The 27,170-nt window shown below is 40.6% G+C and overlaps 1 protein-coding gene across 10 annotated transcripts in view; it reads right to left on the bottom strand.

Annotated features, from left to right (window-relative positions):
• LOC131682029 (protein abrupt) overlaps positions 1 to 27,170 on the bottom strand; it is a 240,229-nt gene that overhangs the window by 125,126 nt on the left and 87,933 nt on the right. For all 10 annotated transcript variants that reach the window (XM_058963188.1, XM_058963186.1, XM_058963190.1 and 7 more), the window contains one exon: positions 5,227 to 6,130. In XM_058963188.1, coding sequence (XP_058819171.1) covers positions 5,227 to 5,820 — 594 coding nt within the window. In that variant the 5' untranslated portion in view covers positions 5,821 to 6,130. The remainder of the gene's footprint in view (positions 1 to 5,226; positions 6,131 to 27,170) is intronic.

Here is a 27,170-nt window from a genome sequence, read left to right as displayed (position 1 = left end):
TCAAACTCGAAAGAATTCAGTATCGTTGTTTGCGTATCGCCTTAGGGTGCATGCAGTCGACCCATACGATGAGTCTCGAAGTCCTGTCGGGCGTTCTCCCGCTGAAAAATCGATTTTGGGAACTCTCATATCGATTGCTCATTCGATGCGATATCTTGAACCCGTTGGTGATTGAAAATTTCGAAAGGCTTGTTGAGCTCAATTCTCAGACCCGTTTTATGTCCCTGTACTTTGACTACATGGCGCAAAATATTAATCCTTCTTCTTACAATCCCAACCGTGTGCATTTCATAAATACTTCTGAATCTACTGTTTTCTTCGACACATCCATGAAAGATGAGATCATTGGAATTCCGGACCATATACGCCCACAAGTGGTTCCAAATATTTTTTATAATAAATTCCGAGAAATCGACTGTTCTAAGATGTTTTATACTGACGGATCAAACCTCGAAGGGTCCACTGGCTTCGGTATTTTCAATCAAAAGTTCACCGCCTCCTACAAACTCAGTGACCCTGCTTCAGTTTACGCCGCAGAACTAGCTGCTATTCAGTATACCCTTGGAGTCATTGACACATTACCCGCAGACCATTACTTCATCGTCTCGGATAGTCTGAGTTCTATTGACGCTATTCGCTCGATGAAACATGGAAAGCATTCCTCGTATTTTTTGGGGAAAATACGGGAGCTACTGAGTGCTTTATCTGACAAATCTTTCCAGATTACCTTGGTGTGGGTCCCTTCTCATTGCTCCATTCCGGGCAATGAGAAGGCGGACTCCTTAGCTAAGGTGGGTGCCATTGAAGGTGACGTTTTTGAAAGACCAATTTGCTTCCACGAATTTTTCAGTATTACTCATCAGAGAACTCTCGAAAGTTGGCAAACCTCGTGGAGCAATGGGGAGCTAGGAAGGTGGCTACATTCGATAGTCCCTAAGGTATCGACGAAACCTTGGTTCAAGGGGATGGATGTGGGTCGTGACTTCATTCGTGTGATGTCCCGACTCATGGCGAACCATTACACGCTGGATGCACATCTCCGACGTATTGGGCTCGTGGAGAGTGGTATCTGCGCTTGTGGCGACGGTTATCACGATATAGAGCACATTGTCTGGGCGTGCACCGAGTACAGTTCCGCCAGGTCTCGGCTTATGGACACCCTCCGGGCCCGAGGAAGACCACCCAACGTCCCGGTTCGAGATGTGTTGGCAAGCCGCGATGTCCTCTATATGTCCCTTATATACACCTTCATAAAAACCATCAATATCCAACTTTAACTGCCCCTTTTTCCTTATCATTCTCAGAAACGCTCTCTTCCACCTGTACCATACACCCACGATGGTTTGATGCGACTCCAAGGCGACACAAAACATCCCTGTCGAATGAGCCAACAAACACGGGACCTAAAGCACGAACATCACACGCACAATTCGAAATGTAGCCGATCAACATCTGAGCCGCACTACGAAATCGTCTGGAGAAACCCCTGCCATCTCGAGAACGACCACCCGGCGTCCCAGTACATGATTCTTCCTGATGAAGACCACCCTGATTCTGTAATCCATCCGTTGATCTCCCGAAGTCTGAAACTGAAACAATGTTCTCCCCCTGCCATGTTTGTCCACCCTACTTCCCCTGACTCTTATACACAGAAGTAACACCTCTTCCCCCCCCCCCCCAAATATCTTCATGAAGCATTTAGCTCTTCTTGCCTTTTCTAGTTTTAACTATTATATTATATGATCTCGTTTAAAATGCCCAACTCTACTACCACGTAAAATAACTCTAATTAATGTCTCCGAATCTTTACAAAATTTAATCACGCCCTCTAATTATTTCTACTTTTAAGATAGTCGTAAAAATTTTCCCCCTTAGTTAAACATTATTTGCTCCAATAATCTCATTGCTAAAAATGTCAAACCATATTGCCATAAAAACTAAATGACCCCTCTAATCTTACGAAAATTATACTACCCCCTTGTGTATATGTATAGCTATAAATTAGCCTTAGTTTAATTTCAAAAATCAATATGTAAGCCCCTAGTTTTAAGTAATTTAAAATGTGAAACAAAACAAAATTGGCACCTTTAAGCTAACGCAAACCTGCCTTATCAAATAAACGAATTGAAAAAAAAAAAAAAATGAACCAAACACCCTGTATAAATCCAACTTTTTAAACTTAGGTTAAGCCTTCATGTACAAATTTGCTCATCCACTTTTTTCCTTAAAAAAAATAGATGTTGCATACCTACAGGCGTTTGGTTGTCATGTCAAAAGACAGAGTTCGTTTCCCTAAACTTGTCAGCGACCCAGAGTTTCTGTGCTTGGCTAACCGAGATATCACTCAGTACCAGCCAGGTGCTTTAGGCGTTGACATATGTTGTATAAACTGTTAGGATTTAGTGTTTAACTGACAGCAAGTTGGTGTCATTTACTGACGAGTGAATGATGAAACATTTAAATCCATTTTTTCTTCAGCATTTCCCATTTGTCTCCGTGATAGAAACCTTGCATCAAGCATTCTAGGAATTCGTTTTGGTCTATCGGATACAGACAGATTATTCGATTTCACGCTCCCGCTGACTATCCCACTCCAAGAAAATCACGAAATTTGACATCAGTAGTAAAGTACGTTAATGAAATTGTAGATACTCTTCGAAAAGAACGAGTAAATGCGCAAGCAGCCTTCAGCGAACATTTTAAGCAGATGAAAAACTTACTGGAAATTGAAAATCAAGGTTCCAAGAGTCATATCGATCTGCTGATACAAAATTTGTCAGACAAATTGCTCCAACACTTCCTCACTGGATTTCCCACAAATTACGAAAAAAACACAAAGAGAGTTTCGATGTGGAGCAGTTCATTGTCAATTTCGGTTGAAGGTTATTCCGAAAATCAAGGATGATCTCAATATCACGGATGAAGATGTGGCGAAAAAACTGAATGCTAAACGCTGTACTGTGGCGGCGAATTCGTCTCCGAGAAGGCTACGAAAGTTACCGAGCAAGTAAACAACACAAGCGAAACCTTGAACAATAAACAAACAAACTGAACGAACAGGAATTCGATAATCGATAATAAAATCTATGCAATTGTCAAAAACCAGGGGCTCAAATTCTGTAAGGCTCCTGTTCGCGGTAAAGTTCCTGGCAGATTAAAGTTTATTTTCACGGATAGGTTCATGAAGGTTCGCCACAGTATTGAGTTCCCTTGAAAAAGGCCATGATCAATGGCCGAAACGTCGGGCAGTATAAATCAGCCGTTCTAATCAAACAGACCACAAAAGCCAAAAATCCAGTAAATCTTCATCAAGTCGTTTTATCAACTTCATGAAAAAAATTATGATTTGGCAAGGGATGTGGGACATGGTTATATGAAAAAAATAAAATTTGGCTCCGAGTAACTTTTTGGGTCCCATTTAGCTCCCAGAACAACTCTGCAAATTTTTAGCTCGATCGGTGAAACTATATTTTTGCGCCCACGGTTTAAAGTTTACATGGGATTTCGTATGGGAAAATTGTCTTTTGAAAATTAATTCTTCCAAGAGTCACCCGTTATCTCCTAAAAATAAACAGATGTCTGATTTTTATAGGAAATTTGTCAAGGAAACAAAGTCTAGAAGACTGCAAAACGATCTGATGCTTGTGAAAAAAGTTATTAAGCAAAAACCGATTGATGCCCTGCAAAATTGATGAAAATTTCACTTTTCATAGCATCACTGCTTCTGACGGTTTTATTATATACAAAATGTTTAACTTTCTCTTATTATGTACAAAATAAGCCTCAATTTATCCCTCAAAACCTTGCGAAGTGGCCAAATAATATAGATAAACGATTTAGATACGTTAAGAGAGGATTAAAACAAAATTGAGTATAGTTGGACAACCAACAGCAGTGGTGCTAGAAAAAATGAATATTTTATCAATCGTCAGAGCATCAATCGGTTTCTGCTTAATAACTTTTCTCTCAAGCATCACATCGTTTCGTGGTTTTCGAGACTTTTTTTCTTTATTAAATTTCCTATACAAGCCACATAACGATTTATTTTTAGGAAGTAATGGGCGACTCCTGGAGGAATTATTTTGTAAAAGTTAAGTTTCCCATACAAAATCCCATGTAAACTTTAAACAGTGGGCGCAAAAATATAGTTTCACCGATCGAGCTAAGAATTTGCACAGTTGTTCTAGGACCCAAATGGTACCTAAAAAGTTGCTCGGAGCCGGAATCTATTTTTTGTCCCACCCTAACTGTTCATGTGGTTGGAAATCCTGCGATTTTGTGATGAATAGGACCATGAAGTCGGAAGTTTACAGAAGGGAGTACTTTGACAAATGGATTCTATCCTTCAATAAGTCTCACGATGGTCTAGTTACGTTTTGGCCAAATCTAACCGGTTGCAATTACAGCAAGAACATGCTACATTGGTACAACAATGGAGTCCAGTATGTTCCAAAAGAGCTAGAGCAAACCAATTGTCCCCAGTTTTGCCCAATAGGAGCAATCGCCAGCGACACTGATCAAATGTACAATAGAAGAAATCAAGACCATGACTGAAATAGGTGTATGCCGGTTGAGCCACATCAACAGAAAAGTGCAAAAAATTTTTCAAAGCAACGGTCAATGATTTGTTTCAGTTATTTCCATGAAATAAAAAAGCTTAGCAAGCTTTTCGATTGAAAGAAAGACGGTATTTGTAAATGTCACATTTCTGATTATTATAGCTTTCATGCATCGTTGGATTCTGTAGGTTCACCTACTAACAATACAGATTGATAAATATTCAAAAAACACCTCATGTTTTAAAGAAGGAAAAATACTTCAGATTTTCAAAAAATAAAAAAATCTTCTAGTAAGCACCCATCAATCGAAAAAAACGAAATATTACGAATCATTGATATCAGCTAACACACGAAACGTGTGAAGTCGGATTAAGCGATTAAAAAATGGGAACTGAGATGCTAGTCCACAACCTGCACACCTAAAATGTGCGTCATCCGACAAGCACCCCTTGTTCAAAGGCAGTCATGCAACCCAAAGAGTTTAAAACTATGTAGTCTGACGCTGTTGGATCAAATATCCAACCCTGTTTAATGGGCCAAGAAATCCGCTAGAAATCAAGCTTCAACATCTGTATCAAAGAAAAAAAAAACAAATCACCGACTTTGCGGTCATCCAAACCACAATCCCCCCCCCCCCCCTCACCCTCACCTCTACCCGCGTACATACCTTGTGTGCGGTGAACGATCGCTGCTCGCAGGCAATCGTCACATCGACAAAGTCCTCTTCGTCGCGCAGATGCCGAAAGGACGAAAGGATGGACGATTGGAAGTCATTCCATTTGAGTGCATACTGCTGCTCCGAGGGTGTCGGCGATAGTGGCCGATGTAGCTGGGTCTGGCTCTGAGACGACTGTTGATGCTCCCGCTGTTGCTGCTGCTGCTGTTGTTGTTGCTGTTGCTGTTGTTGGTGCTGCTGTAGCTGCTGCTGTTGCTGCTGATGGTGATGCTCACGTTCGCGTTCCCGTTCCCTCTGCAGTAGCTGGAGGTGGTGGTCCATTTTGGCATCGTTGCTATTGCCACTTCGGTTTTTGCTGGCACTACTGCTGTTGTTGTTATTGTTGTTGTTGTTGTTGTGTATGCTCAGGTTGCTTACGCTGTTCGGCTGGCTGGCGGTGTCCGTCGTGTGCATCTGCTGCGTTTCATTCATTCTTATCCGTGTACTGCTGCTGCTGCCGATGGGTTCGCTGGTCCGGGGCGCCGGAATGACCGGAAAGCGTCTCTGTTTCTCACTCTGTTGGATTGCGACGGTTGCTGTCGTCATTCAAGACATCGAGAACTCCTTCCGGGGTGCGGGAGGCGGAGGACGTGTACTTGAAAAGGGGGTCGTCGGTGAGGTGGGCTTTTCTTACGCTTGTAACTGTTTCTTTTTGTGTGTTTTTGTTTCACTTGGTTTTCAGTTATTTCAGAGGTAGTAGTTTTCCTGCTAGACTTGGTTTGCTAGGTTTTTATTTGGTTTGAGATCATTTAAGCTTTCGTCGGAAATCCATTTTCCTGCTGCACTCTGCCTTTACTGGTGCAGTAGTCGCCCGCGAGGTGGTAGTGTCAAATATATTCCAAACAAAGGACGGAATCTGCAAAAAGAACGGAAAGGGAAAACTTGATTAATATTCCAGACAAACACTAGTGCAACTGCGGTACGAAGTATGTTGCGCTTTGCAAGTGAGCGATTTGGTGCAGTAGTGGTGCATTTTTCGGGTCGAGAATTGTGTCCGTCTACGGAGCAAGATGCCTGGAAGGGAGCTGGAGCGGCGGACGGGGTGAGACTTTTTAGACTTCTAGTCAGGAAAACGCAGGCGCTATGATTGAATGTGTTGTGATGTGGGGGGAAGCCGATCGGGCGGTTGTTTTTATTGTTTCTATGAAATTGCAGCTCGGTGCGCGGCTAGGAGAGGGACGCCCGGGACGAGAAACTACGACATTATAGAGAGCGCACAGTTTCGAGTTTCTGAAACCTTTTGGGCACTGTGGCGGAGTAGTACACATACATGGATGGAAGTAGTACCAGCAACAACACTGATTTTGCGGCAAACGGATTTAGTCGATGCCAGTGTTGGTGAGTCGTCTAGATCAAAATAATAAAGATTAATGCTTTTTAATGGTGCACGACACTGTTCGTTCGAGTGCAGAGGAGCTGTTTTGGTGCTGTATGAGTGTGTATGAACCGGACGGATGTAGTTTTTGGTTTTCAAACGGGTTGCGTTTTTGCTTACTTATGTGTGATGGAAGGATGGAAGTGGGTAGAGGAGTAGCGAGAAGTTTGGGAGCGTACAATGCGGAACAGTATAAATATTAATCTGGGAATGCATTCTAGTAGAAGCATTCTCTAGCCATTTCGGGTTTAGTCGAAGTGGACAGTATCGATCCGAGCACTGGGAAGGTTTGCGAATTGGCGCTACTTTCAATTGAAAGCAATTTGCTTTTTTATCGATTTACTAACTATGGTATACGCTGGAAACACAAATTGTGTCAACATTTTTATAATACTATACGAATTACCATTAATTTCAATTTATCAATCACCATATCGACAACATTAATGTTCCACAATCATAAATTAGGAAAAGTCTACCGTAAAAAAAACTTTTCCATCGCAGTGTTGCCACACGCACAGATTAATTTGGATACTTTTTAAAAATTCGCACCAACCATCATTCTTATTCTAATTCCGAGCTCTTATTGAGCGATTATCCGAAAAAGCCTACTGAGATACGTGACGTTTCCAATTTCTTCACAAACAAAGTTGTGATAAAATTACAAAAAAATGGTTTATATGGCTAAACATTGTGTTTTAATAATGTTATCGAACTATCTACATTGGGTGCTTAGTTCTTGCGATTTGACGCCCTTGGAATTTTTTTCATGGTGTTACGTTAATTTTCTCGTCTACATTGATAAACAGCAAGCGACTGATCAGCTACAGGTTAATATTGAAAGTGTTAGGCAGTATCTCTAGTTTTTTTCTCGAAGAAATGAACAAAATTGGACAGACTGGACGGATCCAGTGAAAAGCGCCTGAAAGGATTCTGATGGGGGGAAGAAACTATTAATCTCTTTCGAATGATTTACTGGTTGAATCGCGGTATACCTGAAGCTACCATCTGCGTGGTTTAGCAAGTCATCTACTGTGAGACTCGATTATGAGACCACACCGTCAATCTCCACACTACGTGAAGGTACATATACACGGTACTCTAGCGTAAAGAGTTCACCTCGATCTGGCGTGAATCCTGTTACTAAGTTAATGTCGAATTCTGATGAGACAAAGTCGAAACAACAACTAATTTAGATATAAATTTTGTGCCCTTCACGCGGAAATATGTAAATACAGTCGTTTACAAAATATTTAAAAACTAGTTTTAAAAAATAATTCATAAAAATATAACTTTTTCATAAAGGCCGAACACGAAATTCTTGCGACACCGAAAATGTCATGCCAATTTTCTTATAATGTTTAAAATCAAACCAAAATTTTAGGGTAGTTATATACATATATTTACTTCAAAAATCAAAAGAAAAGTTAATCGATGGAGCCTTGAGTGTAAAATTAAACGCATTTTCGCTTGATGCCCTCCATCAAAGTCTTTACAGTGTCATCCGGTACCAGTTTCTCAGTTTTTTTTTCCATTTTCTTAACATGTCCTTCTCGTCTTTGACTGTCTTCTTGCTCTTCTGAAGTTCCCGCTTCATTATTGCCCAGTACTGCTCCACCGGGCGCAGCTCCGGACAGTTTGGCGGATTCATGTCCTTTGGAACAAAATGGACAGAATTGGCCTCATACCACTCCAGGACACTTTTAGAATAGTGGAATAATGCCAAATCTGGCCAAAATAGCGGAGCTTCGTCGTGCTGCTGCAAGAACGGCAAAAGGCGCTTCTCGAGGCACTCAGATTTGTAGATCTCGCCATTTACTGTGCCCTTTGTCACGAAAGGCTCACTCCTCAGTCAGCAAGAGCAGATGGCCTGCCAAATGAGATATTTGGAGGCGAACTTCGACATTTTCTTCTTCTTAAATTTATCGTCCACATAGAACTTGCTCTTGCCAGTGAAAAACTCCAACCCAGGAATTTGCTTAAAATCGGCTTTTATATACGTTTCGTCGTCCATGACACAGCAGCCATATTTTGTCAGCATCTTCTCGTAGAGCTTCCGTGCCCGAGTTTTAGCCGTCGATTGTTGCCGCTCATCGCGGTTTGGGAAGTTCTGTACCTTGTATGTATGTAGTCCAGCTCTCTTCTTTGCATTCTGGACGTAGCTCTGCCACATGCCGATCTTTTTAGCCAAATCACGGCTTGAGACGTTGGGATTTGCTTTAATCATCCGCTTCACCTTTCCCTCCGTCTTTTTGTTCTCCGGTCCCGGTTTTCTTCCAGCTCCTTTGCCATGGTCCAACGTCAACCGCTCCTGGAACCGCTTCAACACTCTGGAGACGGTTGAATGGTGAATGTTCAACATTTTCCCCAACTGCCGGTGCGACAGGTCAGGAAATTCCAGGTGTTTGGAAAGAATTTGTTCTCTCGACTCGCGTTGGTTCACCTCCATTTTCGTTGAATCGAAAAACACGACTTCGAGTTTGACAGCATGTAAACAATACACATCAATGAGAAAGTGTGCAAAATTTGGTTGATTTTTACCCAATGGTAAAAATGTTATGCCCTGTTGAATGTTTCGCAATAATTTCGTGTTCGCCCTTTAAGTTATTCGCTAAATAACACGCATTCCTCGACAGCACGACCATCTTGTAGCTTCTCGATGTTGAACCTCGACGTCCGTAATCAACAAGTGTTGTACACCGTCGACATCTTTGAGCGCATGCAGACCGTTACCAGATAGTGGTCCGAATCTATGTCGAATTATTTATCAGTTTGTTGATCTTCAGATGGCCTTGTGAATACCGTTTCGAAGGAAGAAGGTTCCATTCCTCAGGAGGCTTCGTAGCTCACCCACGGTTGGCCGTTGTCATTTGTAACGGTGTGCAGACTGTCCGGTCCGATCGCGGGGTTATACATTGTCTCCTAACCGTTCATACGTAGACATACTCCAGCTGCGCGTAAAACGCATATTTCTCGTCCTCGGGTCTGGCTACGTGAGGACAATGCACGTTGATGATGCTGTTGTTAAAGAAACGGCCTTTGATCATCAATTATAAAGCTCTTACACGCCGTGTTACCCCGCCAAGCCAATAGATTGCAAGATTCTGTCGAACCAGGAGAAGCTGAGCGACTTGCAGTTCTATGTTCCATGTTTCCAATCGTAGTCATTTTTCTGTCAAATATGACAGTGATGATGGACATACATACTTCTCTAATTATCATTCTCATCTATGATTTCATAAATTGCAAAGACACCCAGTTCCCTGTGGCAAACCCCTTGTTAAGGCTCACGTCAAAGCTGATCCGGATGGGTCGGCTGGTCAATTTGTGGTCTACTTTCAGCTCATAGAAAACACATTGAAAATTATTTGAATTGGTCCCTAGGTATAGCCTAGGTACCCTTTCTTAATAGTTAGTATAAATTTCCCTTAGGAGTGTTCCATCACAAAATTACAAATGATTGGGATAGGATTTGATCGAATTTGCTTTGTTCGCCAGCTATCAGGCGGGTTCTTATGTGATCAGGTCAAAAAGCTGACAATATCGGTGCTGATAAAATCTGATCTTCAATGTATACTAAGAATCATGAATAATGACGATTACACTAGAAACCATGAATTAGTTCCATGAATAATATTTCGAGTTTAGTGAAATAGTTCACGAAAAATAGTGATTTTGTGAACTAGTTCATAACCAAGAACACTAGATCATGATCAAAATGTAATAAATCATAAATCAGTTCACGTCATATAGTTGGCTCGTGAACATTTTTTCTAAATTTATGGATAAAATCACAAATCAACATTTGGTTTAATGCTCATAAGAATGTAAACTATTGTTTTCATTTTGATTAGAGGTTTTAACCTCAGGGCCATTCGCCTCTTTTTAAGATCGATCTCTTTCAGAAAAATTTCTAACTTTTTGTGCGGGGTTGGGAATCGAACCCAGGTGAGCTGCGTACAAGGCAATCGATTTACCAACTACGCTATGCCCGTCCCCTAAAAGAATGTAAACTAGTTCACGGACAGAAAAATGTTTTGGTAATGCCATGGCGGGAACCGTGATTGAAGTTCACAAAAACATATCTCCACAACTAGGAACGTTATGCAAACATTACGTAACACAATTATAAAATATTATTCACGGTCCTGTTTTTAATAGTGTCACTGAGTCGAAACCTTCTGTTAAGTATGTACTACATCAACAAATCATTTCTTATATTTCAAGTTACGTTATAGATGGTCACGTTCCGGGCCACGGCGCCCTCAGAAAATGTTTTCGCTTGGGCTGGAATAACCGTTATTCTCAAATATTGTTCCACGTTTAGTCTGAGAGAACACATCTAGTCTGAGAAGAAGTGTACCGTACTTACGCAACGCAGCCAAAAAAAATCGCCCAACATTTGCACGAGCTGACAGAGAAGAGGTGTTAGATGTAACTCTCTGCTCTGACAGTATTACGCAAGAATTGCCAAACCAAATGAGCTCGAACCATCGTTATCTGAGCATAACTACATCGTCTTTGATCATTTAAACGTCTCGCTAGATATCGTCACATATCGTCATCCCAAAGCTACGAACTGGGACCTCTATGAAGAGGGCTTGGCGACTAGGTTTCAGGGGTATCTTCCGACGATTGAATCTTGCCGTGACTGGGATGAGGTCGTGGATAGAACAAATCCACTTATAGTAGCAAGAGGAATGTCCGCTTCGTGTTATGCGTGCTTCTAGAGGAACACCTTAGCGGAATACCGAACTTGTTCGGCTCAAAAAGTTACGTAGGAGAGGTTAGAATCGTAGACGCAGGGACGGATCGGATACCTCTAAGTTGGCTCGCTAAGCATGCAAAAATGCCCTTCGATCCTCTGAGCGAAATAGTAGGAAAATCCTCTGCACAAATGTCTCAAGTCTCAACGAGACTAGTAGATTAAATAAGTTACTTTCGAAATCGAAAGACTTTCATGTCAGTTCGATTAGAACTGCTACTGGTGAATACTTGTCTGACGAAGATGTAATACTCAACTGTCTTTTTGACTCACACTTTCCAGGCTGTACGGAGCCATCACTGACGACTACCCCTGAGTTGTTTTCAGGTAGCTCTGACTCTTGAGCATTTGCTTGTAGAGTTGTGACAACCGAATCGATCAAATGGGCGATTGAAAGTTTTGCTCCGATTAAGTCTCCGAGAAAAAATTAAATCGTTTCAGTTCTACTCAAAATAAGATATGGACACTTCGAGCATATTCTGAAAAAATGTTCTTACTTGTGGTCTTGCAACAGGATACATTCCATTAGCGTGGCGAGAAATAACTGTAAAACTCATTTCCAAAGATGGCCGCGTTACCTATGAGGAGGCAAAGAATTTTGGATCGATCAGTCAGACCTTCTTCCTTCTCAAAGCAGTAGAACGTTTAATCGATCACTACATTCGGGATGTTAGCGTAGGTTGCATGCAATGCAACATGCATATCAACCTGTTACTCGATGTTGTCCACAACACCGAAAAAGCTTTTTCACAAAAGCAATCAAGTTTAGGCGTTTTTATCGATATTGAAGGGCTTTTGAAAAAGTGTCTTTTGAATCAATTTTGGAAGCAGCACGAGGTCATGCAGTACCCTCATATATCACGAACTGGATACACGCAATGCTTAGCAACCGACATCTGTGCTCATCGTTAGGACAAGTATAGATAAGGTAACTGAGTATCTGCGGATGTCCTTCAGGTTGTGTGCTGTCACCACTTCTATGGAACCTGGTCGCCGATGGCTTAATGAGCTTAGGTTTCCGACACATGGTTTCGCCGATGATTATCATATAATGATCATCGGTATTTGCATTAACACACTTTTTGATTTGTTGCAACTAGCCTTATTTGTTGTTGAGCAATGGTGTCTTCATGTTGGACTATCAGTTAATCCAAATAAAACATCAATGGTGCTTTTCATGCAACAAACGGTCACAACCGCAGCTCGTTCGTTGCAGTTCTTTGACTCTGAAATTATTGTCGCAGATCAAGTTAAGTACGTTGGGGTAATTCTTGACTCAAAACTTAATTGGACAGTTCACATGAAATCGATCAAGAAATGAATCAAGAAAACTTGCATGGTATTCGACCAATGTAGACGGGCTTCCAGCAAATCTTGGGTACTCAAACCCAAGTACATTCAGTGGATCTACAGAACAATTGTTAGATCAATACTGGCATACGGGTGCCTTGTTTGGGCCTGAAATGGTTACTTGGGATGAGTATACACTTTCTTCCAGTGACCTTACACTCACACGTAGTTTTCCTTTTAAAATTATCTATGCGAGAATTCCTCTGCGTGAGTTGGATGGAGCGATAACTTGAAGAACATATAGTTTGCTATACTGACGGTTTTTTGTTGGAGGGTCGAGCCGGTGCTGGATTCTATTGTCGTGAAATGAGATTAATCCAGTCTCATTCGCTTGGTAGATACTGTACCGTGTTCCAAGCAGAAACCTTCGTGATTCTGTGTGGCGTACAATCGGCACTTCAACAGAGGTAGAAGAATCTATTTTGGCTCTGACAGTCAGGCTGCCCTGGAAGCGCTTAGTTCGACAAATTCGAGATCGAAATTATTATTGGCATGTCGAACTGAAGTCAAATAACTTAGCACCCCGTCATTCCAGTATTATTGGAAATAATTGGGCGGACGAATTGGCTAGAGCGGGTGCTGCGACTGACTTCGTTGGATCAGAACCAGTTTCACCATTTTCGATAAGTTAGATAAAGCACAAGATTCGCTCTTGGGCTGCATCCGAATATGCCAACCATTGGCGTAGCTTGCAAACTTGCGTTCAAACTAAGACTTTTCTGCCGGATGTGAGTCCGAAAATGTCAAAGAATTTGCTGCATTTTTTCCAAGCACAATTGCAGTATTGGGCATTGACTGGACATTGCAAACTCAATTATCACATGGCTATTACTCAGCATGCTGAGTATTATTCGTGTGATCTTTGTGAATCCGATTACGGAACTGCAGTAAAGCTATTGCGAATCAGGATTTTTAGTTCTCCACTCCATTCGAATGACATTATTACTTTGGGGGTGTTGTCGTTCTGTTAGGGAATTCTGTTGACACTGTATATTTCCGGAACCGATCAATTAAACGAGCAATTCCTTCTTTATCGCATTCGCCACTTACTCGTCATCGAACGCCAATCATACAAACAATGTGTTCGCCACAAACAAAAAAGATTTAAAACTCGTAGCTCGTTTGTGAGTATCAAAAAAAAAATAGCAGAACGTGTAAATCAAATTTCGAAGAGTCGCTCGTTTTTCCGCTCCCACATTACCGGTTCCAAATCCGTCATCTCCCCCGTCGTACCCCACCCAACCGGTATAAACTGCTGCACTACGTACACATACAGACATACACGTACTTCGCGTACGAAAATTATGAATAATTAGGAAACAAGCTCTTGCGTTTTCTCTTGAAGCAGTTCAGCTGTGCTGTAGAAATGCGAACCTACCAGGAAGAAAGAGTGAACAAAAAACACACAGCAAGCAAGCCAACAACAAGCAAAAGACCAATTGAAAAATTATTTAAAAATAGCACTCAATTACACTTCCAGCAGCATCCCAGCACATTGCTGCTGCTGGTAACCGGTGGTAGATCCGTAAGAAACAAGGAAACGCAGAGAAAGAGTTCCTCCCGGATCGGGGAAGCCAGGCGAGAGAGATTATGAAATTTGTAATAATTATATTCTCGAGTGCTATTATTGGTAATACGCCGATTAAGCGTTATTTTCAAATAACAGACATGAATAATTTAAATACTTAATCTTAATTGCCATGGCCATGATTGTTTAGATGCAGTTTTTTTTTTCTTTTCTTCGGGCAGTCGATCTAGCTTCCCTTCCAACTATCTAACGTTCGGCTAGACCGATGTGGAGAAACGTACTTGCTGCTTACGTACACGTTTGCAAATTGCGATATATTCATGAGTAGAACCTCCTCGTGTCTCGTTAGCCCGGAGAAAGAGAGCGGCGGCCATCAACGATGATTAACTGTAATTTAGGCTCATCTACGTACTATACACTCCATGCGAGCATCATTCATGCGGGGGCCGGACGTCAATTGTATCGCTAGGAAGGTCGAACGATTCGCCCTTTTCGCACTGAGATTGCCTGCTTACGACCGCCTCGACGAGACTTATCACAGAAACGCGCGCACAAATTTCCCAACGTCACACCGTTTATACCGGCACTCGGCAGTACGTTAATCTTTGTTAACATATTACTGTGTAGATGGCATGTGTGACAGACGTGGCAGGCGGGGAAAATTGCCGGGAATGCACGTAAATTGTGGATGTTGTTTAAATAAAATACTTGTGGTGCGATTTTTTGTTTGACAAGTGGATTGTGCGACGAATCTTGATGGGTCGATTAAATTGCGAGGTGAGGAAGGATTTAGTGGTGGCAGCGTCGTACCGGCTAATTACCCTGACTGGGGCGCTCAGGCGCCAGGGTAGTCCCAAAATCGCAAATAAACAAACGATTGTTGTTTGATCACAGATATTTGACAGTTTTTACTTCGAGTAACGTCACTGCACTTCCCTGTTGCATGATTGTTTCGAACGGTACCTAAGTGTTGAAGACCCGGAAAGAACCTTCGGTCATTCACCTGTCATGATATTTATACTCCTTAACTCCCATAGAACAAGTGCGCCCCCTTTTTTTTGGTTGATCTCCCCTAAGCCACAACCAGCTGTCTTTTGTCTTAATCTCCTCGGTCGATAAATTGAAACAGAAGCGTAGCAAAGAACGCAACATCACGCACGGCTGCCGAGCGCGACTTTTCGAAAAAGTCGGTGATGCTGCGAAGTGAATCGGCTGTTCACATCACCGTCGTTCAGGCGCGCGCGTTCTCCCTCCCGCAAGTTAGAGCACTTCGCGACTTCTTAGCTTCCACCCTCCCTCGAAAAACTGAGTACGAGCAAAATGTGTCGTACTCGCCGACACGGGGGCCAAGTGGAAAGGGACGCGGATCCGGCGGTAGGCGGCAGCGTCCTACCAAGTGACACGCAAATGAGATAAATTTAAAAATAAACTGAAAACATATGTAAAATATGATCGACGCGCACCATAGGAGAACGGCTCCAAAAGCATCGGCAGAAGTGTGTATTTTCGTGTACAATAATTGCGCTCATAATTTATACTGAAAGCAGAAATTGTTTTCCAACTAAGAAGCGCAATAAAAACCACAAACTCACTCACGCTGGCTGGCTTATTTAAGGCGTGAATAATTTTTGTGAACCCCCCTTGAAAACGGGGAACGAAGGCAGGAAGTTCAAGAACTGACAGAAAACAATTACACATGTTTCGCGCAGTCAGCGTGGTCGTTCACGTTTCCTCCCAGTATCCCACCAAAGTACGCTGCTGTCAAACCGCAGGGCTACGAAAGATTTTAATTTCATTTTTATTACTCGAAAAACACAGCGAATTATCACAATTTTTATTAATACGCTACATCCGCTCTCACTCCTCACGGACGCGCGCACACATCACCGGAGGCGCCTAAATCCTCTAGCTGGAAAGCTTGGCCTTCTGATGGGTATGTGTACTAGCTGCTGGCATGGCATACTGCTTCTCGCGCCAAATCGACCAAACTGCTGATCACTTCATCTTTTAGCACTCCCGTTCAGTGGCGTGGCTTTAGGAGTCGAAATCCCCCACTGCAATTAAGTGAAATTGCGCTAATTCGAAAAGCTTGTTCCAAAGCTCAGAACATCTTTGCAGTAGAAACTGCCTAATAGGAAGGTAATAAAAGTGATTACCATTATGCTAATTTCAACTTTTCTCCTCGGATTTTCTTCCTGTTGTTCAATGCGCTTTGTATGATGTAGGAGAAATGTGCATTTTGTCGATGGCGTTGGTTTGTCACCTCCTTTCATGACTCCAAATTTGTACTGTTTTGGAGTTGCGCAACGGAAACTGTACCGTGCGCTTAGTTGCACCCGGCGAATTCAATTTCAAACATTACGCAAGTATATGGCTAGATTTTGAAAAAGTCGATCGGTCCGAACTTGATTGGTAATTAAAAAAGTATTGAAGATTAATTAACACTGCTTCTTTTTGGGGGCTGCCTGCCTGCTTGCCTGCCAACACATTGTTCGATTTGTGGCACGGTTGGATACGTTTCAAATGGTATCAATTTAGAGCTGCTCTACTCGGCAAACAAAACGGAAAATACACATTGGCGGTGATGATGATGATGATGATGATGCAAATCCCAACGCATCGATTGAGGTGTGTGTATGTGGGAAACTGAGAAGCTAATTTAATCGCGTTTCAGTGCAAAACGGTGCAAAATAAGGCTATTACTGAAATTTACACAGGGAATTAAGAGTAGACTGGCAGTGTTGCCAGATGTGCATCGGGACCGGGAGCTAATGATGGTGTCTACGAAACATAAAGGAATTTTTTTTCCAAGCTAAGCAGGGTTTTGTGAAAAAGAAAGTTTTATCTTGAAACCACATTATTCAATTACAATGTTCGATAAATGAAACCAATTTGCGTGTTTTTCGAAAAGTAGAAAAAATGACATTTTTATATCTTGTGTATAAGGTAGTGTTCTCACGTTATGTACTTTTGGAATCAGGAATACCGAAATAAATATTCAAAAACAGTTTTAACGGTCAAGATCACATAATTGCGAAATCATAAACTTTGGAAATTTAGTCTTCGAAAAAATTCTATTACATGATATTGTATATTTACCCACTAAAAATAATTTTGCAGAACTAATTCTTCAAAACAAAAATATTTCGTTATATGAAGCCTTCAGTAAAGTTGTTGAGAATGATACTAGAAACAACTTTGTTCAAGACACGATACTTTTAGATATTTAGCCTATCGAGATATAGAAAAATATTTACAAAATTTGATTAAATATAATTTTCATCAATATAATATAAGTGTTAAAGACCCTGGATAAAATATGTATTTAATTGTTCTAAAGAACTTTGCAGTATTTTAGTCATATCGAGGAACTAACGCAAATTGAGTTTCCGCATGTCAAGCTTTCGGTCTGCTTCTTTTATTTGAGAAACGATTTCTTCAAGTATATACAGCAGAATAAAATGTTGATCGAGTTTGATCATGTTTCAAAGTAATTCTTCAATATCAGTTCAAGCATTCACGCTCTTACCAGCCGAACCCATCACGGCCAAAAAATAAATTCCTTTAAGTGATACATGATAATTTACGCCAGTATTTAAAAGCATCCTGGAAAACACTGCATTTAATATTTAGTGTTTTTCTTGTCAACATTAATATTTGAAGCATATTAAAATATGTGGCAAACATTACTGTGCAGAATTGGGTTTGAAGATGTTTCAATATTATACGGCAATTGAATTATTCATTTAATGAACAATTCAACCAAAGAATCGTTTTGAAACTTGAATGAGGAAGAAACGAGGACAACCGTACCGACCGTTTCAGATTAAAGTGGGTAAGGATAAAACATTGGGAGCGACTTGGCTAAGAAGGTTAATGTTACTCCTTTGGTCCTTTGGGGTGGGACAGAGGTATTTACACCTTGCCCTGGCTAATAAGCCTAGGTTATAGCGCCTTTACTCTCTCGTACACCCGAACTTTTACGCTAGTACAAAAAAAAACTATCCGAGGATGAATAAATTAAATGCTTTGTTCTGAAACTCACATTCAAGATCATATAATTACGAAACAGTTAGCTTTGTAGGTTTAATGTCTCCGAAGAAGTTCTACAATATAATAAAAAACCTTTTCTGACAATATTTTGGCGATTAACCCTATAGAAATTATTATGCAGATCTCACTATTCAAAAATAAAAATTATTCAGGGCTCTCGCCACACAAAAAAAATAGAGACTTAGTGTCTTCTGTAAAGTCGTAGAGAATAATATTTTCAATAATGTTGCTCAAGGCACGAAAGGTCTATGTATTCAGGGCGCACGAATTTGGAACCTTCGAACGCCAAATGGCGATATCTCATATTTTTGTATTCATTGGAAAGAAGAATGGTTGTGTTAAACTGCAGATCCAAGCTATTTGTGCTAAAATAATTTGCATTTGTTCTGCATTAAGAAAAATAAATTGAGAAATTAAATGCAAAATGTGTTGTTTATATTCATAAGCCTAAACATTTTTGAAAATGACTTCCATGGATCACTTATATATATTTTTGGAATTCATTGCTTTCCTATTATGGGCGTGCATATTAACCGTTTAACAATAAGCTCTTTTAAATAAGTTTACATAAAAATAATTGAAAAAAGAATTGTGCGCTTTCAAAACTGGTAGCTGGAATGATCAGTGACCAAGTTAAAACACAGTATTTAGTCATATAAAACAGTTTTTATAATTTCGTCATAACTTGAAGAGGTGCTACTGATCCGACCAGTTTGTTACTGACTTCCTCCATACGGCACGACAACAAAATACGAACGGAATAATTTTCAAAAAGTCAATTTCTTATAGGCGAGCTACCGTCCATGGTCATTCATGGGGCGGTGCTAATAACGCGTTAATATGCTTGCTCGCCGGTCGAATAGTACGAACCAATCATGGTGCACTTTGTTACTGTTTTCACAAAATCAAAAGTTTTCGTTATAATTAGTAGGCGCACGTTTCACGAAATTAAGTACAAAATGGATCGTGCAAAAATCTAGTTATTTTAAGTATTGGCATGTTTAGGAGATCGTGGGCGTAGGTATGCGTGGATGATCGAGAAGGGTTGAAGCGCCAGTATGTTAACGTGTTGGTCGCGTCTGCTAGCAATGAATAAGAGTGACAATCAAATAATAATATTTTCAATAACGTTGCTCAAGGCACGAAAGGTCTATGTATTCAGGGCAGGCCCGTGCTCACGGGAGGGGGGGGGGGGTTGGTGGTTCAAACCCCCTTAAATTTTGCTTTTTAATATAGTTTTTTTCGCTGTGACTTTTCGTGCAAACGATGTTCCAGACAAATGTTAAGGTATTAAAACCACATAATATTGTTGAAGACTGCATGTAAAAATTAAATTATTGTTGAAAACTGCATGTAAAAATATCTTTGAATATTGCATATACAAAATTCACTTGAAATCGGCAGCGCGGCGCGCACCTCTTATAAAAATACTCATTCGTTTTAGAGTTATTGAAGAGTTTTAAATTTTTTTATACTAAGTGCAACTGCGTATAAGAGAGAAAGGTGCAAACCAAAATGGACCAGAAGGCACTATTTTCAATGTCCGGACTACGCATAATAAAGGTATGAAGGTTTTAAGCTCATTTTGCAATGTTTTTTTACTTGGGTATTTTTACTTACAGTCTTCAACAATATTATGTGGTTTTAATGCCTCCACATTTGTCTGGAGCACGGTTTGCACGAAAAGTCACAGTGGAAAAAGTTATGTTAAAAAAAAAACTAAATTTGAGGGTGTTGCCATAGAAAACACTTTACAAATCGATAGCATCAAATCCTACAAGTTCAACTAGTTCAAGTAAATTCTTTATTACGAGCATTTCTAAAACTTTGTCGAAGACACCAACTTTCTACCTCGTCAGCATAAAAAGTTATTTTTTTTTAATTTGATCGTAGTAAGCCATGCCTAATTTTAATTTTTATCGGGTTTTGGGGAATATTCTTACGAACAATTCGTCCAAAGATAACCTGTGATTATATTCGATGGTTTGGCCTCTAGTGAATTAAGTTCTCATTTTTGGGGTTTCCGACAACTATGCAGCGATGTCTTTTGATGACTCCTTCTCGATAACAAACATTTACCCAATTTGTTGAGTCCTTTGGTTCACAAGACTAGGTTCAGGCCTCCGAAAAAATCTTCAAAGTTTGAGGGTTTCTGTACGTTTCTTTTTAAAATAAACGTTAAAAAATCAACCCTCCCCCCTTGAGAATTTTCTCGCACGGGCCTGATTCAGGGTATCGAGTTATATTAGACTACTCGCCAAAACACCCTTTTAAACAAGTTGTTCTTATATTACAGTTAGAAAAATAGAATACACATCTTTATCCAATATATCGGTCTCTAAAAGTAACAAAAGACTTATATTGGAAAAAAGTTAGATTTTAGAAAATAACGTGAATATTGCTTCATAGCTCTTCTTTGTATTTATATATATACAGAATACATAGAGTTCTCATGTCTTCAACAAAGTTGTTTCAAACAGAATTTGCAATAGCTTTTCTGAAGACACGAGAACTCTAAATATTTTTATAGTGTTAATTCTTAATAATTATTATGTATTACGTTGAAAAACTTCTTCGAAGACACTAAACCTTCAAATTTGACTGCTTCAAAATTATGTTATCTTGATCGTAAAAATTGTTTTTGTAAATTTGCTTCAATTTTCTAAATTTTGAAGCACAGTAATTTGAGAACAAGACCTTCTCTTCCACAGATTGAATAAATTGATGACTTTCATATTTACCTCTAACAGAATGTTGCTTAGAGATGTTGATTGAAACACACCTTGATAATGGCGAGTCGAGATGGCCGGAAGGGTTTATAGAGCCTTTTACATGTTGCATGCTTTACAAACTCTCACCTACCAAAACTAACCTTCAGCCTCCCATTTCAATCATTTTTGTAGCCACTCTGTGCCTGATTGTCACAATATTTTATGTCTTTCTCTAATACATGGTAGTATACGAGTCGTACGTCCTTCTAACCTTTACTGAATGAATGTATAATTAATGTGTTCTTTTGCTGTTTCTTTCTCGGTGACACTCAAATAGCATACGGGAATATGCAAACGACACGCACAAGTGTACGAGCTATCATAAGCGACATACAAACACCCATGCAATAAAAAAATGCCCACATACAAATGCTCCAGTCTTTCGCGATAATACAAACCCCATGATCTCGCAATCATATAAACGTCCTGGCGATTAAGTCAAAGTGACAGCACTTACAAATTTACAAACGCGGTCTCAAGCGCCAACATACAAATGTCCATCATAAATCATAAACTGTACTCGTCCGAGAGCTCTCGATCTAAAATACACTAGAAAACAAGTCTTAGGGCGCATTCGTTGAAGACTCAAATGAGATGGGGTAACTCATTTTCTTCCTTCATCTCAATCGAACACTCAAAATTAAACATCACATTGACGGCCCTCGCGAACTGTCGAAACCCCCCGCGAACATTCAAAGGGCTATTCAGTTCTGGAAAAGAATTCAAGCACGCTAGCATAAGCGACATAGAACAACCCACGCCGTCATACGCGTTACAAATCAGGTCTCACGCAATCATGAATCGGTCACGTCCGAAAACCCCAACCATTGGTCCTAGCAGCAGTCCAAAAAAACCGAATCCTTATACATTTGTGGTCACAGAACGCTGGATACTCTAGTGATATGGAGACTCCCTTACAAATCTGATCCACACTCGTTCGTACGAATATTCGAAAAGCAATACGAAAATGCAAGCTGTACACGTTTAGTAAAGCATCTAAAGTGCGATAATACCTCAATAGCATTTCTAGTTTTAAGAAAGGTTTCAAGAGTATCATAAAACCTCAACTGTTACTAGGGTACGAACGCCTCGTTCCCAGCAGCGAGCTGTGCATTGATAAAAATGTAGCATTAAATATTTTTATTTGCGTCGTTGACGGTATTGCTCTGCTCGGTCTCAGTCGGATAGCGCTGAGTCGGTTATTCCGACTTAGAGATGGATAATTCAACGGACTCAACAATTTCAGAATCGATTGTACGCCCTTTCCTTCCCCGTGAAACTCGTTCGTCTCCGCTAAATCATTCACTTCTCCCATTATTATCCTCACCAGTGAATGACCAAATTACAAAGGCGCGTAAAAGCAAAGCATCCAGTTTCCTGCCTCAAACCCTGTCAAACCTCGCGTCAAAGCTTATCCAGATTGATCGACTGGTTCATTTATGGTATTCATTCGAAAAAGGCAATATAAAACAAGGTTAGCAAATGCGCTTGCTCGGGCTGAGTTCTTTACGCTAAAGTACCACGTTGATGTACCTTCACATGATGTGGAGATTGACGGTGTGATCGCTAAAATCGAGTCTCACCGTAGCTGATGATTTATACCCCATCAGAATCCTATCGGGTGCGTTTCACTGAATCTGCACTACCAACTCACGTCCACATTGACAAGGTTCGTTTATCTGTTCGCCATTTCGAACCAATGGCCATGAACTACCTCAAATGGAGACAGTTGGGTCATCCGGTTGTGTTCTATGGCTAATATTTAGGCGAATTTTTCTCTAAGTATGAATAAAATTATCTTCAAATTAAACGATAATCGGAGCAAAAATCGATGTTTAACATTGGGTCGAGGATTACCATTCAATTCAATTCGCTAGAATTTGGAACCTCCGAACGCCAAATGACGATATCTCATTATTTTGAATTCATTGGAAAGAAGAATGGTTGTGTTAAATTGTAGATCCAAGCTTTTTGTGCTAAAAAATTTGCATTTGTTTTGTATTAAGAAAAATAAGTTGAGAAATTAAATGTAAAATGTGTTGTTTATATTTATAAGCTTAAACATTTTTGAAAATGCCTTCCATGGATTACTTATTATGAATCTTACTCAGAATTTGGTGTAATTTCAAGACATGCAGGCTTTATCTAATACATATTGGCGCCATAGACTTTATGCGCATGTTTTTGAAAATAAACCTATAGAAACCGAGCCCTGAAGCTTATAAACCCTCTTAAAAAATAACTGCGCATATAATTTTTTTTATGTTTTTGGAATCCATTGCTTTCCTATTACGGACGTGCATATTAACCGTTTAACGATCACCCCTTTCAAATAAGTTTACATAAAAATAATCGAAAAAATAATTGTGAGCTTTCAAAACTGGTAGCTGAAATGACCAGTGACCAAATTAAAACACAGTATTTAGTCATATAAACCAGTTTATATAATTTCGTCATAACTTAAAGAGGTGCTCCGACAGGTTTGTTACTGACTTCCTCCATACGGCACAACAAAATACGAACGGAATAATTTTCAAAAAGTCAATTTCTTATAGGCGAACTACCGTCCATGGTCATTCATGGGGCGGTGCTAATAACGCGTTAATATACTTACTCGCCGGTTGAATAGTACGAACCAATCATGGTGTACTTTGTTACTGCTTTCACAAAATCTAAAATTTTCGTTATAATTAGTAGGCGCACGTTTCACGAAATTGAGTACAAAATGGATCGTGCAAAAATCTATTTATTTTTAGTATTGGCATGTTTAGGAGATCGTGGGCGTAGAGGATGATCGAGAAGGGTTGAAGCGCTTGTATGTTAACGTGTTGGTCGCGTCTGCTAGCGTTACAACTTTTTTTTAGCTTGTTAAGACCTGTTTTTGTTCAAGCAATGAATAAGAGTGACAATCAAATAGGCCTTATACTGGTCGTTTTGTTCTTCAAAAAAAAAAAAAAAAAAACAAAATTATAATTTAATTTGAACATTAATATTACAACAACAAATACAATAATTCTCTAAACAGGACACTGGCTTTAGCACCCCTACTTTCAAAAGGTGTCATTTTTGTCACGCATATGCCAACAATTTGGAAAAAAAAACCAACGTTGTTTCTCTTCGAATAACAATTATTAACTACACAGTCCTACGCCATACATCAACACCAATTGTCGATTATTGAAATTAAATTGATCGAAAAAAGATTATTAAATAAATAAAATTATACCATTACACCGCGAGACCGCATCGCCGATAATTTCCGCGAGATGGCAAACCGCCAGATAATCGCCCGCGAATCTATAGCCAACCGAGCGTCGGCTGATGCTGATGAAGCGGTTGCCAGCGACGTACAATACCGGTAGGTTCTCGATCAAATGAAGTAATTTCAATACACACGGAATTGACTGCGTATGGCTTTTTGTTTGCTGATTGCGGATTGGAGAAGCCGCTCGATCGGGGGGCTCTTCGACTGTTAGACGCTGTTCTTATTCTGACACACGCGGTGCATCAATTCGCTCGGTCGCTCACCCCTCGTCGTTAATTGACGGGCGGTTACTTGCTCCCAGTCAGTCAGTCAGTCTGTACTGTACCACCACGGACGGTTGAGTCGAACAGCTGCTGACGAGAGCGGGGACCATTGCCAAAGAGGAAATCAATTATAATGATGTGGATTTTTGTTTATATCGCCACATTCTGATCACGTGTAATGGAATAATAATGCCGTACCTCGGATCTGCCCCGTTCAATCGAGTCAGCTCAGTAGCCATGGTAGGAGAAGCAGGTGTTCCTCCCTCCGGGTGAGATGCGATAATTAAAACCGCGGGCGGCTAATTGACTGTACATACGAATGTATGTGCAGACCATCTCACTCTTTCATTATTCGGTGGCGACATCTCGACCGATGCCGATTCCCCCAAACATCGTGGTTCCTCTGTCGATGCTTGAACTGCTCCATTTTGTGTGTCGACGACTTTGGCGCTCTCACACCCGGTCGGCGAAACTTGTTTTGAAAGTTGAAATTTGAGGGTCTAATCGTTTCAATTGAATGTAATCAAATCTGACGAAATGTAGCGCAAAGGCAAATGCTGCTGTGCGGGTTGGGTATGTGTGTGCGAATATTTCCGTCCCCTCGCGGAATTCTCCATCTGCATGCTTAGCTTCCAAGAGGAAAGTCGTCGCACATCGGAATGACACATCGATCGTCGAAATGGTAGCTTTCGGAGAGCCGAGTAGGCAAAAACAAAGACCACAAAAATTAATCACTTCATTGATCCCGAACGCCTTGCTCCGAAAAGATCTAAACTGTTCGATAGGGCAATGAAACAATTTTCGAAACTGTAAACAGGTTCAGTCGACTTTATGAAGAAACCCACACAAAGCCGAACGGGGCGGCCATTAGTCGGAAGGTATAATTATTACTTTTTGAACAATATGAAGTAGCCATAACTTCTGATATAGAAACAAAGTTGGGATTCGCCCTGTAACACGACCATTGCGCAATGCGCAATTACGCGTTCGACCTCACGTCACTTTCGATTCTGCTCAAGTCGAAGTAGGCAAAGACACTAGCAGACATTCCGTTGCGGTTGACTTCTAACGGTGCTTGTTACATGATACCCATCGAGGAGCTGCCTGACATGCATGGGGACACACATCTAAGCTATAGTCTCCTCGTTGCTGCATCTAAGTTCCAGCTCGGCCATGTCGAAAAGCCGCACACACTTGCACAGGTGAAGTCATAAAAGAGCAGCACCAACAAAGTAGCAACTTTCACGTGAACTAACAACAAGTTTACGCTGCAAGACCACCGACAACAAGTGAGTGATTATTACCGTCCGAGGTCCACTTCTCTGTGTCGCAGCAGCAGCAGCAGCTGCTGTTACAGTTTCAATTTAGATGAAAATGGCGACCAGATCACGCCATAATACCCGAATCGTATGAACGAGCGAAACAAAGTTGTAGAGCAGTGCAAAAAAAGATTATACTTTCACGTAGTAGGTACAACCCCGCCGGGACCATCAAACACTTGAACGCGAGTAGGTCCCAACCAATAGTGCTTCACGAGAGCAAAATAGAGATAGAGAGAGAGAGCGGGATGGGGCAGCACTTGACTTGGCCGCACTTTTTTTTGTAGTGTTTGAATTTTAATTACCACATTTTCATAGGTTTTCTTTTCCACCAACTTTGTTGGCTGCTGCTTTCATTGCGTCTCCGGATGAAAGTAAATCTGCGCGCTTGTCCGGCCGAAATTGGTACTGCCCCCTTCACCCGGCGCGCCGGTGGGTTACGTTTGGACCACACGCTAGCGCTAGCTGCTGTAGCTAGTGGGTTTCTTCGTATGACCGGGCACAGATTTAATACTTCCGTTGTTTGGGTCTCTTGGATGCATTTGTCACATCGGAGCGTGCAGAGGCCATTGACTTGGGTATTGGTCAATTCGATTATGTCAGTTCGGTTAGTTGCAGTAATTTAGATTCATTTTTGGTAGTAACAGTTCGTACTTTCTCAAAAGTTGAAGTTCGTTAGGTCATGCTAATATATTGGTCACGATTCAATATCCGTACTCGTGAAATAGTTCACAGACTCTTAAAGTATTTTTTTATGTATTTGTGAAACGATTCATGATTCCTAGTACCTGATTCACGATGTATCTAGCACATATTTAGCAAATATGCCTAATGATTTTCAATAAAGCTCTATACATGGTCATGACATTTTCACATGAACTATTTCACAAAATATTTGGACTCATTTTTGTTCCATTTACTTTTTCATGAAATATCATATAGTTATGTCCAGCTGATAGAGACCAGAAATAGGTACGAGCAACAGGTATACGAAAACTATTAGTACCTCGAACACCGTTATTTAATTGACAAGGTGCAGTGTGATGCCTGGACAGAAAACGAAAACTGCGCTGAGCACCAAACATACATTATAGAGCCACAAATCGTGTTCGTTATGTAGCTCACAGAAAAAGATACCGTGAATCAGTCGCTCTTTGATGATTCATTTCATATTGCCACGTTACTCTAAGTAAAAATCCGATAGTAA

This window comes from Topomyia yanbarensis, chromosome 2, assembly GCF_030247195.1.
Source record: "Topomyia yanbarensis strain Yona2022 chromosome 2, ASM3024719v1, whole genome shotgun sequence".
NCBI classification, from domain to species: Eukaryota; Metazoa; Arthropoda; class Insecta; order Diptera; family Culicidae; genus Topomyia; species Topomyia yanbarensis.
This window is presented reverse-complemented; position numbering and strand designations above follow the sequence as displayed.